At 37.7% G+C, this 17,015-nt stretch overlaps 1 protein-coding gene across 1 annotated transcript in view; it reads right to left on the minus strand.

Annotated features, from left to right (window-relative positions):
• LOC145995121 (zwei Ig domain protein zig-8-like) overlaps positions 1–17,015 on the minus strand; it is a 338,612-nt gene that overhangs the window by 7,524 nt on the left and 314,073 nt on the right. Inside the window, exon 5 of the mRNA XM_083131657.1 lies at positions 1,775–2,059. Within this exon, the coding sequence (XP_082987783.1) occupies positions 1,775–2,059 (285 nt within the window). The remainder of the gene's footprint in view (positions 1–1,774; positions 2,060–17,015) is intronic.

The following is a 17,015-nucleotide window of genomic DNA, read 5'->3' on the forward strand; positions in this document are numbered from 1 at the left end:
CGAGTAAACATCAATTCAAGAAAATAAATTACATTACATTTAACTAACAAACTAAGAATAATTTTATGATAATTCATTGCTACCCAAGCTACACACACACACACACACACACAAATATAATAATTAAAACTAAAATATAAAAATAAAATGAATCAGAACAAATCTACTTAATAACAAAATATCAAGTTTTCTTTAACACATTTACATCTTTCATAAAACACTCGCTTCACGATTAAATATGTAAACGAACTATAAATTGTTTGTACAAGTGTTTTCAGTAATACTCGATTTTGTAAGAAAATATACAGTCAAATTTTTCAGAAACTATATTCCTCGCAATTTCATTTATTATAATAATAACACATCCATGTCGCTTTGATAGGTCTGTGTTTTGTTCCAGTTGTAGTGCGATATAGGGGACATGATAACTCTTTTTAGTAATTGTTCCTAAGCATTGATCGATAAATCCCTATTTGATTTCATTTTAATAAACCTACTATTATCAAAAATCTCTCATACTAACAAAAAAAAAATAAAAAATGCGTTTTCATCTCTAGTAAGACGTGGAGCACATTTAATTTTCATATCGGTATATTCTACTACTAACGGTAATTTCCTCCAGCTCGTGAAAAATATGTAAAATCGTACTTCGTGAACCTTCTGGGAGACAATTGTGGCTCCTTGGAGATATGAGGACCACAGATTAAGTACATTATTACAGATCATTTGATAGGGACTCCCAATTACGTGGTGGTCATGTCACAGTTTTGTAATCAAGGGTTCGATACGCGGTGGAGGTATATAACGGTTCGGATCCCACTTTAACTGTAGGTCCAGTCCCAATTAGCATATATGTGCATAAAATTTGGTTAAATACAAATTCAAACGAACATCAATTGATGAAGGATGAAGATATGTTATCAGTATATCACTTGTTAATAAATGATAAAATTTCTTTGGGAATATTCTCGTAATATTCATGTCATTAATGATAATTTGTTTTTGTTGTGTGTGTGTAATCATTTGGACTCTGAAGTTGATGAAAAATCATATTTTTTCAGAGCATTGAAAACAATGCTAAACCTGATATCAGCCCGTTTACCTTCACATACAAAGGTAGAACCAGCAAACATTGTTATTATTTTGCATTTTCCCGTTTTTCGTCCTTTTTTGGCTTTTAGGCATTTGTCAGCCTTTCTTGCCGAATTTCTTGAATTTTTCTTCATTTTTCAATATTAGATAATTTATTGTGGTAAATTTATTTTTCTTCCAGCAAAGTTAAAATACTTTGTATGATACCTACTTTGAGGATCCATTGCTGGTCATAATTATCGCCTTAATCTGTGGTTTAAAAACAAAATTAGTCACATATTAAAAATAATATTATCTAATAGACGCAAAACACAACTGTACTTTCAGATGCTGGCCGACTACTGTATCGTGAACGGTCCACTATGAAACGAGGTAAATTACGTAACAGAAAATCCTTTCTGTGTATTTTATGAAACCTTGAAGTACTACAAAACTACATTAGCACCTAATTGCCTCGTACCTTTACTTCAGTAGTTAAATAGCTCCAAACAACGGGGTTTATTAAATTATTCAAGTAATCTTGAAATTTATGAAAAACAAAGCTTTTATTTTCAGAACTAAACTTTTTTAGGTCCTTTCTTACCATTTTTAGGTCATCAACTTCAGACCCCTTGTAATCATCAACAGTAAACTATATTTACCACTACCAATACATCCGACAAAAATAATAATAGCAACTTACCGTTCAATATGTGGACGTGAATGCTGGCTGGATGTGTGTTGGAAGGTACGCAACTGTAGTTCCCCGAATCCGCCTTCTGTGCGTTCTTTATCTGCAGGACGCTGCTGTACCTCGCATATTCGACGAGCACGCCCCTGGAAGAGTCGTAGTTGATCATCCTGTCGTTGTGGTACCAGAACACGTAGGAGGGCGCCTCGGTGCTCCGTCGCAGGATGCATGTCAGCTCCAGCGTGCTTCCGCTCTTCACATGTTTATCAGGACCCCCTAAGATCTCGGCTCTCGCCTCTGCAACAAAGAAGATCAAAGCATCAGGGTTTTGTAGGTCAACGAATATACTTCGTGCATGAAGGGTTCGCTTTCTTCCCTTGATTCTCGATAAGGAGTCGAGCCTTAGATGGGTTCGCTGAGCAAGGGATTTTTCTTAGGTACAAATAGACCTCGTACCCCAAAATGAAATCGACAGCCAGAACTGAATACACTGCAGGCAAAGGTACAGGTACACATATTGAGATAGATAAGGGAGCTCGCAGACCAAAGCGACAAATGAATCTTTAGAAATAATATATACAACAAGCTGCATGTGTCGCTTTTGTCTCTCGGACTGGACTGTTTCCTCAATAATGTCGCCTCGGTCTGTTGGATGAGACCCAAGTCGCTTGTCTCTTAAAGTTTTCAATTTCTCCTTTATTGAGGGCGAGGTTCAGCCTACGGCTGATCTGCCAGCTAACCCCAACGGATACACATACTACATACAAAATACATATTACATACAAATTACATACTATATACTATGTTTGTACAAATGACAAACAAAAAAGAAAGAAACATAAAGAAGGCACAAAAAGAACGAATTCTCATTTACACTCTCGAAAAAAAAGGAAAAAAATTGAAAACAAGTACACAAAGGATACACAAATTGATAGACACAATTGTGCTTGGTGTGATATAGTTAAGACTAATACAAATTAAGATTACATAAAAACATAAATATTCTTAATACACGACAAAGGACAAAATATAGTCAAGGGTTGGCAACATGTGAGAAGGGGAAAGTAAAGAAGCAGAATGAGAATACTTGTTGTGGGAAGTTGGTTCACAAGTGAGATCTACTATTCTTGAGTGTTGATAGATTTTTAAGTTTGTCATTGAAATTGTTGCAAGTAGTGAGAGACGTCATGGAAGGAGGAAGTTCATTCCATGCTTTTGCAGTTGAATATGTAAAAGATGATTCGAAAAGCACTAGTGTTTGCTTTGGAAGCTCAACTCTTGATTAGGGTGGGAGGGTATGATCATATTCTCTTATATTGTACACAAACGGAAACATGAATTTTGAACTTTCTGATTCTTTGTATTTTCGAATGAATAGACTTGGTCCGTAAATTACGTCGCAGTAGTCTAGTATAGGATAGATCAGTGATTGTATTAATATCATTTTAATCTCTGTTTTCAGGCATTCTTTGAAACTGTATACGATCTTAGCACAGCGTAAGCTTTTTTAGTTTGTCGTGTCATCACGTTTGTCACGTGTCGCTTTGATTTGAAATCCCTTTAAGTGATGTGAATAACGTATTAATTCTCGAACTGTATTCATTGAAAATCTTTTATAATTAGAGCTTTCAGACCGAAACGACAGGTAATAGGCGACAAGCGACACGGCGATTTCAGGGAGATTTCACACCGAAGCGACACGTATCGCTTGAGGATTTAAGTAATCGAACGTAGGCTTGTAAGGCCTGTAATGTCGATACGGTGTGAAACGTTGTTGTTGATTAGCTGTGTCGAGGGTTGCTTGTCGCTTCGGTCTGAAATCTCCGTCTGACCAAAATGAAGGCTACGAGTGACACGGTCCTTATCCATTCTGTAGAGAAACTGCTTCGTATTTCGCGCATGCGTTACTAAGAGACTGAGGCCACACGATGCACGATATTGAGAAAAACGCCCAGTTCGAAAGACACGTAAGCGACACGTGCTGCTTATACTGGCACTTCGGTACGAAAGGTTGTTTCTGAAGTTTGATTTCTAAGTTACACTATCGCTTCGATCTGGGAGCTCTCTAAGATAAACAACGAACCATTAATATGACAATCCTGTAATTAAAAAAATATGTCACGGACGACGCGACGAAACGATCGCAAATTGTCACGAACGCAATGGCAGTGCCAATTGCCAAGGACGACGTGACTTCCGGTTGGACGTAAGTTTGTATACCCAAATATACTGTAGACAAATGAGGCACAGGCGAAGAAAAACGCACAACCACTGATCGGTCGCACGGCAGCTGCTTAACTGGACGCGACGAATGTCTCGACGCTACTGTCAACTCAACCTCTTTCACAGCGAGCGCGGCTCTGCTCGTCTTACCTACCTGCGAGACTTACTATGGCCGTTACGCGCGCTTATTCACGCATGAGGGTTGACCTTAGCTTTATGTAGGCGCAATTCATCTGCGTAATATAAATATGTATGTTCATATAACTATAACTGTGTGTTATTTCACTCTCCACTATAGATAGACTTTCGGTAACACACACACAGAGAGCTGAAAATTATGGTAATCCTAGCCTGCCTCAATCTTCCAAATACCTTATGTTCTAATTTCACCTCGGCTAAAACTCAGACGGCTAAATGGGATACTCTGACCCCTCTCAGGTACGGGCTTGGTGAATAAAGCATTGAGAACTTAAGGGTGTTGTTGGTGAATCATAAAATAAATGAACTACTCTTCTCAAATTTTAAGATTAGCAACTGCATCTTCTGGGAGGTTACTTTGACTTTTATTTTCATTCATTTTTATCCAGGAGATGTTTTATTTCCAATACATACGAAAGCTTACATTACACTCAGTTACAATTTACAATCCATGAATATCCTTAAATTTAAAATAAATACAGAATCCCCTGTTCGTTAGTATTCGATTCGATGAATCCAGGATTCTAATTTGCTGCATGTCTCCACGGGGAAAATCCAAATATGTATATGTGCAGGGAATAGTTACGTGTGTATGTCCGTCGCTAGGAGGAAGCCGTACCAGGGAAGATAACCCTGTCGTTTTTGCAACCGTAGACGAAGCTTACGGCCTATCATTCAGTAGCGGACAAAAACTTTCGTACGTGCCCCTTCCTACAGTATTGCGACCGAAAATGTGTCACGAGTATCGATGTTAATACGGGCAGGATTTAAGGAGAATAGAATCTACGGCCTCCACTGAGTACTTGGGATCGAGAAACGTTAATAGGCAGAGCTTGCATCAAGATACACGCCAATGATGACATTTCCATTGAAAAACGAGAGACATTGCATTACATGTCTAGTTTTGCTTCCTTGCCCAAATAAGTCTACGTTGAATAAATTTTGAAGAAGGCCAAAATAAAGTTCGGAGATCTGAAATTCTATCATTTATCCGTAAGAATGAAAATATATGGGTCAACAGTGACAAATACGTTTCTAGCGATATTCTAAATAGATGGAAGAACTACTTTAATGACCTTTTAAATGTCCATGTAGGAGATAAATCAGAAGTAAATGATGTCCACACAGCAGAACCTTTAGTTCCAGAACCTAACTTGACTGAAGTTAAAGATGCTATTAAAAGGCTAAAGAATAACAAAGCACCTGGCATTGATTTAATACCAGCTGAGTTAATTAAATATGGTGGAAATTCATTAATATGTCAAATTCATAAATTAATTAATTTAATATGGAATAAAGAAGAAATCCCTCAACAGTGGAAAGAATCCATAATTGTCCCTGTGTTTAAAAAAGGTGATAAAATGAACTGCAATAATTACCGTGGAATTTCTCTACTCTCAACAACATGTAAAATATTATCTAACATTCTTTTAAGAAGACTAACCCCATATGCTAATGAAATTATAGGTGATTATCAATGTGGATTTAAACGTAACAGATCAACTACAGATCAAATTTTTCACATCAGACAGACACTTGAAAAAAAGTGGGAATATAATCAAAATGTCCATCAGCTATTCATTGATTTCAAAAAAGCATATGATTCGGTCAAAAGAGATAAATTGTATAATATATTAGTAGAGTTTGGAATACCTAAGAAGCTTGTTAGTATGATAAAAGTATGCACCAGTGAAACAGAAAGTAAAATTCGTGTGGGTATTAATATGTCTGACAAATTTACAATTCATGATGGGTTAAAACAAGGAGATGCATTATCTCCATTGCTCTTTAATTTTGCCTTAGAATATGCTGTTAGGAAGGTAAAAGAAACTAAAGAAGGACTAAAATTAAATGGTGTGACTCAGTTGTTAGCATATGCAGATGATGTAGACTTACTGGGAGATGATGTGAATACAATTAAGAATAATGCTAAAATATTTTTCAAAACTGCTAAAGAGATAGGTTTGGAAGTTAACAAAGAGAAAACTAAATATATGCTTACAGGCCGAAACGAAGTGTTAGGTAATAATCAAAATCTAATTATTGATAACAACTCGTTTGAACCAGTTTCCAAATTCAAATACTTAGGAGTAATATTAACAAATGAAAATTATATTAAAGAGGAAATAAGAAGTAGGCTTAATTCAGGAAATGCATGTTACTTCTCTCTTCATAAACTTTTGTGTTCTCGTTTAATATCTAAGAAACTAAAAGTTAAAATATACAAAACAGTAATTTTGCCTGTAGTATTATATGGATGTGAAACTTGGTCCCTTACATTGAAAGAGATAAATTGAGAGTATTTGAAAATAAGATCCTTAGGTAAATCTTTGGACCTAAAAGGGATGAGGAGACAGGTGAGTGGAGAAGGTTACATAATTTAGAACTACATAATTTGTATTCATGTCCAGATATTATTAGAATAATTAAATCAAGAAGACTTAGGTGGGCAGGCCATGTGGCACGAATGGGAGAGGAAAGAGGAGTTTACAGGATTCTTGTTGGGAAACCTGATGGTAAGAGACCTGTAGGAAGGCCAAGACGAAGATGGAGGGATAACGTTGAGAAGGACCTAAGGGAAATCGGTAGGGATGGAAAAGAGTATATAGAACTTGCTCAAGATAGGGAAAGATGGAAGGCCTGTGTTGCAGCAGCCATGAACCTTCGAGTTTAAGAAGGCTAGGGAGTTAGTTAGTTAACAGTGACAAATACATGTCCAATAGGTAGGCGTCATTAACCTCAAAGGATTTCGGCCGATCCTAACCTGTCGTCCCATAACATTATAAATTTCGAAGTATAAATTGTGCTTGGCGAAATACAGGTATCTTTATTCCCAAGTGTCATTAGATGATCATATCGTAGAGCCGACGCTGATGGAATGCGTGCAAACTAAGCTCCTATCTACTTATAAAGCTTTCCAATCGATGCTCACTTGTTAAGCATTACGTAATTTGCACAGCGCGACTTGCGACATTTCCAAAAACCAAAGACTCATCAATGTCTATATTCACAATCTCAATATCAAAGTTTAACTAATTTCCACGTTGCAGCAAAACCAAATAAAATTGTATAAGGGCAACGATTCATCTCTGATTCGATCTTCCCATTGTTGCTAAACGAAATCTATGTCAATCTAAATCATAAACATTTTTCTGCCGTGAAAGAACACAGATTTACATATCCAATATTAAAGATTCGGTCAGAAAATTAACATATAGATTATTACATTAGGCTGCGTTTACACTTTTGTTACAATAAAGGAAATATTAGTGGATTATATAAGTCTAGTAATAATCTTTCCATTTATCAAAAATTATGAAATATGAAATAGTAATAATCAAATAATAAGAACCAACTAATATAAAATAACCCAGAATAATTAACGGCACATGGATATGAGCCGTGAGGTTCATATCAAATACATTGTTAATCCATGGAATGTAATTAAGTGAATCAACAGTTCAAAGATTGTAAGGTTTTCAGCAAACATATTAAATGACAATATTAATGCAGAATTACAAGTTCTGTATGAATATGCAAGTTCAGGCAACAAGTTCGCTTAAGCTCCTCCCCGATGGCATAGTGGTATCGTCGTCGAATTGTACTCAAGGAGCTCTTGGTTGATACCCGGTGTAGTTCGGATCCCACATTACACTCTTGGTCCAGTCCGATTAAACTATCTGTCCATAAAGGAGACTTATAACTCAAATTCAGAAAGTTAGTGCATTTTATGAAGCGATACTTCGTCCTCGCATCAAGTCCCACGTTGCAGACATCTTCCATTCTTGACTGATATTTACCTTTCAGTAACTCTCCAATTTAAGGGATTGTGGTGAGAATACCAAGACACACTTGTGAGGAAAACAGACTTCAAAGTTCAATGAAATTCCCAAATCTGCATTAAAACTCGTACTTCGCACGAAAAAAATATCTGTCTCGATAATGCCTGGAACTGACTCCAGTGACAGCTAGTTTGAAATGTTTTCCAAGTCCCTGGTGGAAATGAATGTGGTTTAACACTATGTCGACCTCAAATCCTTCAATTCTCCGAATCAACACCAAACTTTGGCTTTCCCAAAGGCGAACAAAGTCCAAACCGTTCACATTGAAACTTACCCATTAGGCTAAGGCGGGGGGGGGGGGAGAACCTTTTAATTTTGTAAAATATCTATTAATTAAAACTGCAAAATGTACAAGAAAACACTGTATCGACGACGAAAATTAGTGTACTCGTTGGAGGAAAATTCATAGCGTGGTAAATTCTTTTCTGCGACACTTTTTTTCTTTTTAAGAGAAACAAACAGGATCGAACGTGACCCGTGAAGACATGTGGAGCCATTTCACCTGGTGGAAGTACAAGCAGGAAACTCGGAGGACATATCCAAGTTTGATGGAAGACCTGTTTCTTGTTTTCGTTCTTCCTCTGGAAACTCATTTCCTGTCCTGGAGCATGTTGCTCTCTCCCTTCTCCATATCTCCTTCTCTCTCTTTTTTTTTCCTTCGAGAACCTTTGAAGATGTCCCAGATCTTTTTTCTTCTCTTGGCTACAAGAACAAATGTCAAACGGTACTGGATGACATTAAGGCCGTGTGTAGCGTCCAGGACAGGCTCTTCCAGTTAGTCTCAAGCTACGTAATTGGAAATTGCAGAATGTGAAATGGACATTGGGAATTATGTATTATTTAGATACCTAAATCGAGCAATTAAGAAAAGTGGTAAGAACAATTTTAATTACGAAGTTTGAATAATATTCAGTGAAAATGTCGAAATCAACACTTAACAAATGCCTTCGAAAAAGTGGGCAAATAAATATATAATACTCTCTGGAAAGAAGGTGAGAATTTTTTAGGCAGAAAGCAAGAAAGTTAAAATATTTCGGAAAAACAGTTTAACAGGATAACTGTAAGGAATAAGATATAGGTAGTTCCCGTGTTCGAGTCCCGACCTGGGTATGGGCGCTCTTTTTGAATGTCCCTTCATACTTTCCATCTAGCCATCACTCATCGCCGTTGCTACGATTAATTAATACATTCTTGTATATCACGAAGACTCACAATTCTAAGCGGCCCACTTCTCTGAAAAAAATTGTAAAAAAAGTCTATAAACCTGTAACATATTTCTATTTCACCTGTATATATGCCAATCATTATAGAGATTTCAAAATAAGCTTCCAATTTTAATCCGGGGTTTGAAAGGGTGAATAAAAAGACTACTTGCTCTTATCGGTATGGCTCTTTTGTAGTTAGAAAATAGAAAAGTCTACTACTGCCATCGTCATTGACATTATCCCTGTAAATGTCGGAGAAGATTTCACATACATATCTTGCAACATGTGTAAGAATCAATATAAAGCGTGTCCACAATGAGACTCCAACATTTTCAAAGTCTATAACTTTTTCATTCAGATTGTACAGCTGTGATTCCGGAAGAAGCAGAAGCAGAAACATCAAAAGGTTTATGTGGTAACGTTTTAGTGCGCGCAATAGCCGTAGTGGCGCTGCAACAATCGATTGTTTAAAAATGGAGATTCCAAACGAGCATGCACAGGTTGTGTGGTGGTATGCAGAAACAAAATCAGTTTTTCAAGTGCAACGAAACTTTCGTCGTGTGTACAATAAGGATCTTCCGACATTCAAGACTATAAAGAAGTGGTGTGATCAGTTTTTGGCGACCGGCAATATTTTGAAAGGACACGGTGGTGGTAAATCCAGAATCCAGGAACAGGTTGTAGAAAATGTGCGGAGGTCATTCGATAGGAGTCCACAGAAGTCAGTAACATAGCAGTAAAGAACTTTGTGAAATGTCGACCGTTTCATACCAAGTTCTCTCGTGTACATACCAAGTGTACACACGATTTTGTTTCTGCATACCACCACACAATCTGTGCACGCTAGTTTCGAATCTCCATTTTCAAACAATCGATTGTTGCAGCGCCACTACGGCTATTGCGCGCACTAAAATGCTACCACATAAACCTTTTGAGTTTCTGCTTCTGCTTCTTCCGGAATCACAGCTGTACAATCTGAAATGAAAAAGTTATAGACTTTGAAAATGTTGGAGTCCTATTGTGGACACGCATCGCAATCAGGACATTTTACGCTCAATTCTTGTAAGCTTCGTTTGAATGCTTCGGCTGTCTGTGTATACTGTAGATGCATTTCCGATTACTCGTTTGGTATAAACGAAGTGTTTGAACAGACTTCGGTAAACGGTTGTTTATTAGTGTTTGTAAACAGAAATTCAGCGTTTGCAGCAAGGGGAAAGGGGACGCAAAACTTTTCCATTCAGTGCAACTCTGACGCAAGGTTTGCACAAAACTGCACCAGATCCAGTGACCTCAAAGACGATAACGAGTACACACAGGCGGAGGTTAATTAACAGATTTAATTAGAACCGGAGTTTGGATGAGGACCTTTATTTTAACAAGTTCCATCCCGCAAATGGATGTGCATTATGGAAGATAGGTATACACAGTTAATGCAGCTGAACCGATAGAATGCTCACTGCCTGCGAGAGACAGAGCAGAGAGAGAGAGAGAGAGAGAGAGAATTATTGATTGGTACTAATGCCTTTTTGATGCGGTGACAGTTTTGTTTTCCTTTTTTCCTCTCTCCCCAACCCTCTTTCGCTTACAATCGGTCCGCGGTTTATGGAGGAGGCCTGCGACAAAGGATGAATGCAATTTTCATTTTGTTAAGGCCGAAAGGAGAGAGAGCCAGTGGAATGGAGATGAGGAACACAGACAGGTCAGCTAGGTCGGCAAGGTAAGCCACATAGAAGAGTCATTAGGCATGAGAAGGGGTTCAACAATACATTTATATGTATATATATAGTACATTCATAATTAACCAGGAAACTCGAAGTGGGTTCTAAAAGTTGCAAATGGTTTTAGTCTCAATTACTCCTGCAATACAGAAGCATAGAGTATTTTCTTCCGTCGAACTAACAGAACATATCCATATCCTCAATTTGTTGCTAATATTATTAACTATATTTTCAAACTAAAAATTATACGAACTAACTGTTGAGGAGAATCATATATATTAATAAATTAGTACATTTTATATGTACCTTTATGATTTGCTGCATTTTTTCTTTGCATTTACAACAGTAAATAAGTGATATACGGAACGTTCCAAGTCGTTATAAATTTGTAATTCATACCACATAACCTTATAGTTACAGATATGGAGGCATTCCTCGAAAGAGAAAATTATCCTAATATGAGGTTGGTTATACAAAGGCCTACACTAAAGCATCCAAAGTAGTTGAGTTGAGTTGGTGTTTTAAGTCCACTTTATGCACAGTAAGGCTAATAGGGACTGGACCTACAGTTTAAAGTGGGATCCGAACCACTTGTGCCTCCACCGGGTATCGAACCAGGGACCTCTTGATTACAAGGCGGTGACGCTACCACTGCGCCATCGGGGAAGCCCTATCCAAAGTAGTGTATTAAAAGTCATGCCTTAATCCATTAATACATAATTTATAGTCATTTCATTGATATGCACTAACTTCACAGACATCATCAACTTGTTTTCCTTTTCCTATCCGTCGACGTAACTTCTTTCAAATATACAATAAAAGTTGCAATTAAATACAAACTTTGCAATTAACCACCATCACAAAGATCTTACTTTGCTTGATTAATTGATATCATGTGAATCACATATCAATGTATAGCTTTCTTACAAAACAAAGCCGATCTCCTTTTGCGGAGTGGTTAGCACAGCGGTGCCAGACTCGAATCCCATTCTCGGCATGGGTTTTCTTTGCGAGTGTCTGTTCATCAGTTTTATCATATCATCACTCATCTTCATCATCTTGATTAGCCAAAACGGGCTGAAAAATCCACACTTAATAACAAAGTTAAACTTTATCCACTCCAGATGGGCACCAGGGGTACTTATCTCAGAATGTTTATTTTTTCTTGAAACACTCTTACTTGGCTATTGAACTCGAAGCACAAACTATTGATGGGTGACGCATTAGACAAACGATCCTCAGCAGCGGCTTCAACGGTCGTACACCTCACGTTGTTGGCGCTGTTGTACTCGACGCTCCAAGTTCAGTAACGAATAACCATGTTTACTTAAAACTCCCGCTTGGTGGCTATCAACGCCAACAGTGAAGATCCATGCTTCACGTGGGAACCAAACAACTCGCCAAGACAAACAGAGAGAGCCACTAAAGCACAGTTTATCCTCCTCAGCAAGTAGGTAGACACAGGATGTAATGGCTTCTGGTGGCTGACTTATATTGTACTAGACGATGCTCGTTGTAGGATACTTTGAGTTGCAAATTGCTCTTGTGGCGTCAAGTATGCGGATGCGATGTACATCAAGAACATATTTAGGAGCACGCTATCCAGTTTTCGTAGACACTTCTGTTGATATGTATAGAAGTTATAGCTGCATCAAAGCAACGAATCAGCGTACGGTTCAATTGTCTTCGACTGACATTGTTTATTTTCGTGTTTGAATGAGCCAAACTCTGCTCGCTGGGGAAACAAATTCGTGACGGGTAGAGTGAGCTTGTTTCTGTAACATATGTGGCTGTTATCCATTTGCAGCTTGGAAGCGAGTTACAACTTCCGAAGCCTTCAATTAACAAGTGAAACGTTGAAGTCATTTCAATCACGCACCTATCGCTAACCCTCTATACCAGGGGTCTTAAACCAATGGCCCACGGGCCAGAGGTAGCCCGCAGACCCCTTTACCGTGGCCAGTAAAGTCGACAGTGTTTTGTTTGACAGGGTCAGAAGAAGAAGAAGAAGTACCGAGGCCAGTGACCGTTTGAAAAATTAAGTACTTAACGTAAAACCGGACTAAGTAAATGGTACATGGCAGCATCTTACAGTTCTCAATACCGCAGTATAGCTTCGTGGCCCGCGAGCGTCATTGAAATTGTTAATGTGATACGCACTGTCTGACGAGTTGAAGACCCCTGCTCTGTACTGTTGGTAGACTCTCTAGGCTACCGAAAGAAGAATTACCATGACCGTTTTTAAAGTATTAAGGGCTACTATATAGTTAACGGTAACTGATGTATTGTTAATGATACAGTTTTAAAAAATACAATTATGATGAAATTTATAATTATTATCAATGTTATTAACTAACTAACTAACTCTCTAGCCTTCTTAAACCCGAAGTATCATAGCTTCAGCAACACAGGCCTTCCATCTATCCCTATCCTGAGCAAGATCTATATCCATCCCTACCAATTTCCTTTAGCTCCATCTCAACATTATCCCTCCATCTTTGTCTTGGTCTTCCTACTGGTCTTTTACCATCAGGTTTCCCAACAAGAATCCTGTAAACTCTTCTTTACTCTCCCATTCGTGCCACATGGCCTGCCCACTTAAGTTCTCTTGATTTAATTATTCTAATAATATCTGGACATGAATACAAATTATGTAGTTTCAAATTATGTAACCTTCTCCACTCACCTGTCTCCTCATCCCTTTTAGGTCCAAAGATTTCCTAAGGATCTTATTTTCAAATACTCTCAATTTATGTTCCTCTTTCAATGTAAGGGACCAAGTTTCACATCCATATAATAATACAGGCAAAATTAATGTTTTGTATATTTTAACTTTTAGTTAAACAAGAAGACAAAAAAGTCTATGAAGAGAAAAGTAACATGCATTTCCTGAATTAAGCCTGTTTTTTTTATTTCCTCTTTAATATCATTTTCATTTGTTAGTATTACTCCTAAGTACTTGAATTTGGAAACTGGTTCAAACGAGTTCTTATCAATAATGAGATTTTGATTATTACCTAACACTTGGTTTCGGCCTGTAAGCATATATTTAGTTTTATCTTTGCTAACTTTCAAACCTATCTCTTTAGATGCTTTGAAAAATATTTTAGCATTATTCTTAATTATATTTTCATCATCTCCCAGTAAGTCTGCATCATCTGCATATGCTAACAACTGAGTCACACCGTTTAATTTTATTCCTTCGTTCGTTAGTTTCTTTTACTTTCCTAACAGCGTATTCTAAGGTTTTTCCTTGATTTAACCCATCATGAATTGTAAATTTTTATCAGACATATTAATATCCACACGAATTTTACTTTCTGTTTCACTGGTGCACACTTTTATCATATTAACAAGATTCTTAGGTATTCCAAACTCGACTAATATACGTATTATATAATTTATCTCTTTTTACTGAATCATATGCTATTTTTAAATCAATGAATAGCTGATGGACATTTTGATTATATTCCCACCTTTTCTGAAGTGTTTGTCTGATGTGAAAAATTTGATCTCTTGTTCATCTGTTACGTTTAAATCCGCATTGATAATCACCTATAATTTCAATAGCATATGAGGTTTGTCTTGTTAAAAGAATGTTAGATAATATTTTATATATGGTGTTGAGAGTAGAGAAATTACACGGTACTTATTGTTATTATCAATTTAAAATTATTTTTATCTATGAATGATAAAAAGTTCAAGTTAATTTGAAGTATTTTCTTCCTGTAACACGTACGAGTGAGTGGATCAGTGTGTCGGCAATGTATTTTTCCATGACTGTGTACTTAGTACATCTAGTGTGTGAGCCGAATGAAAAGATAGAGTTGAGCCTCCCCGATGGCGTATTTGTAACGTATCAACTTGTAATCAAAGGGTGCCGGGTTCTGTATCTGGTTGAGGCACAGTCGTTCGGTTCTCAATTTAAACTGTAGGTGTAGTCCAGATTTGCCTATCTGTGCATAAAGTGGACTTAAAACAATAATTCAATTCCATATTAATTCGATAAGGTTGAATTCTGCGAGTTTGACTTATCACTTCCGACTACTTGGTTTTCTAAGGCAATCCTGACCGCTTCATTCTGATCACTTTTTTCCTTTCTCTCTTTATTTTGCCTTCTCAGCCTCTCCTTGTCACGGTTAACATAAAGGTAGAATCCAAGAGTAGTGTCTACTCAGAGATTTTACTGCCTTTGTCACCCGATGCACGCAGATTCGTATCCCGGTCTGTGCGTGGGTTGTTTTTGTTTTTATTCAAGCATTCTTTGAGTGGTTTGCAGTAACATTTTTCCTTGAGGAAGCAGCCACAGGCAAATTAAGAAACTCAAGAATATTTAAGGTCTTTCTACCTTCAAAACGATCTTTAATAAGTGGCTATTTACAGATGGAAAGTAGTAGTATTTCTCTATCTTTGCAAACTCATGTCATCTCTTGATAAATATGTATTTTGCTTTCAATATTTGGAAAGATTTTTCAAACGATCGCGCTCATTTACAATTCGTTATTCTTCTGTCAAAATACATATTTTTTCCTTCTCTACTGTGCTCAAAACTTTTAATTATATATATATATATATATATATTTAAACTTCGTTAATCTGCCTCAACCCTGGCAATGACCTAGGTACAAAAAATTAATATACATATATTTTTAATAACCGTACAGTTTGCAACACTACGGTACCTACAAAAACGAACTGACTGGGAAAAATACAAGTTCATTCGTTTGAGATGGTAGAATATAATTACAGAAAAAATTAAGAAAGTGTAAATTATTTTGCAACTAAAACACTCTGGGCCAGCACTGCTGGCTTTGCTATACTGGAATGCACGCACATGCACTCTTTCTGTCAAGATTAGCCAATAAATAGCAGAAAAGAGACACGATAACAAAAATTCAAATTCAAGTGCTGCGGTATTATTACGTGAAGTTAGAGGAACAAAAACCAAAGTTAAATCAACAATTTCAAAAATTCACTACTTGCGTGGATAAAACCAGATAAGACGCAAAGACAATGGACCATTCCAAGAAGTCAACTCCAGGAGAATCTAAATAAACCTCCCTCTGCAGTGGAATTGCAGGGCCAGGGATTCAAGGAGAAGCCATTTTCCTATAGACAGGGAAGGGAGGGGGGGGGGGAGAAAAACCAATCCGTGAGGCGTACCATAAATCTCCAAATGGCGACTGCCTTCTTCCGCACACATGCATTGTTGAGAGACAAGCAAGTTGCAGAAGTCGCCACCGCCCCCCTCTTCTTTGGCGTGGCGGTCGCTTCGCCAGGGACTTGGTAATTTAGGCCGCTCTGGCTCTGCTTGGCAAATAAATACGCCGGCGACGGTAAATCTTTCGTGTAGGATTGGCTTTGACACAGCATAGGGCAGTCAGTCCGGAAACCAGGCTCATAAATCCAGGGCACTGTTAAACTACAACGCACGGTTCGGATGGAGGATCCGCTCGGCGTGTAATACAGGCGTTTCCCGCGCCGCGAGCTGGATTAGGGAATTCCCCATTGATGGACTTTGAGCACGCGAATGGAAATTACGGGGAGGAGACAAGGAACAGATAAATTTGATTTCCTCTTAAATGAGATTGGGTCGTGTCTTGAGTGCGAAACAAACCTTGCAAGTTGCAGATTCCTAAGAGTTTTGCAACTTTGGCGTGTTGACGATCCTTGACCACACCTTCAGGCGCTTTGAACCAAGAGAGATTATCAAAATACTCATTTGAAAGGTCGTATTAGTAATGAAGAAACATACGCGTACTGGTCTTATCTCGATGATGCTGAGGAATACATAATTATCTTTAGAGTTACTAGTGCTGAAGAATTGAATTGGGTGGGCAGTAGTGTTGCTCACGGGACGGGACATGTCCCGTCTCGTCTCGTGTCTCGTCTCGAAAACGAGACGAGACACGAGACGGGACAAGCCTTTTGAAATTCGAGACGGGACGAGACGGAATGCCTTTCTCGTCTCGTTTTCGAGAGGAGACACGAGACGGGACGGGACGGCTTTTGAAAAGTCTCGTCTCGTCTCGAATGTCTCGAAAAAATAAAAGCAAAATTTTTAATC

Source organism: Lepisma saccharinum, chromosome 11 (assembly GCF_977018435.1).
Source record: "Lepisma saccharinum chromosome 11, izLepSacc3.1, whole genome shotgun sequence".
In the NCBI taxonomy this organism is placed as follows: Eukaryota; Metazoa; Arthropoda; class Insecta; order Zygentoma; family Lepismatidae; genus Lepisma; species Lepisma saccharinum.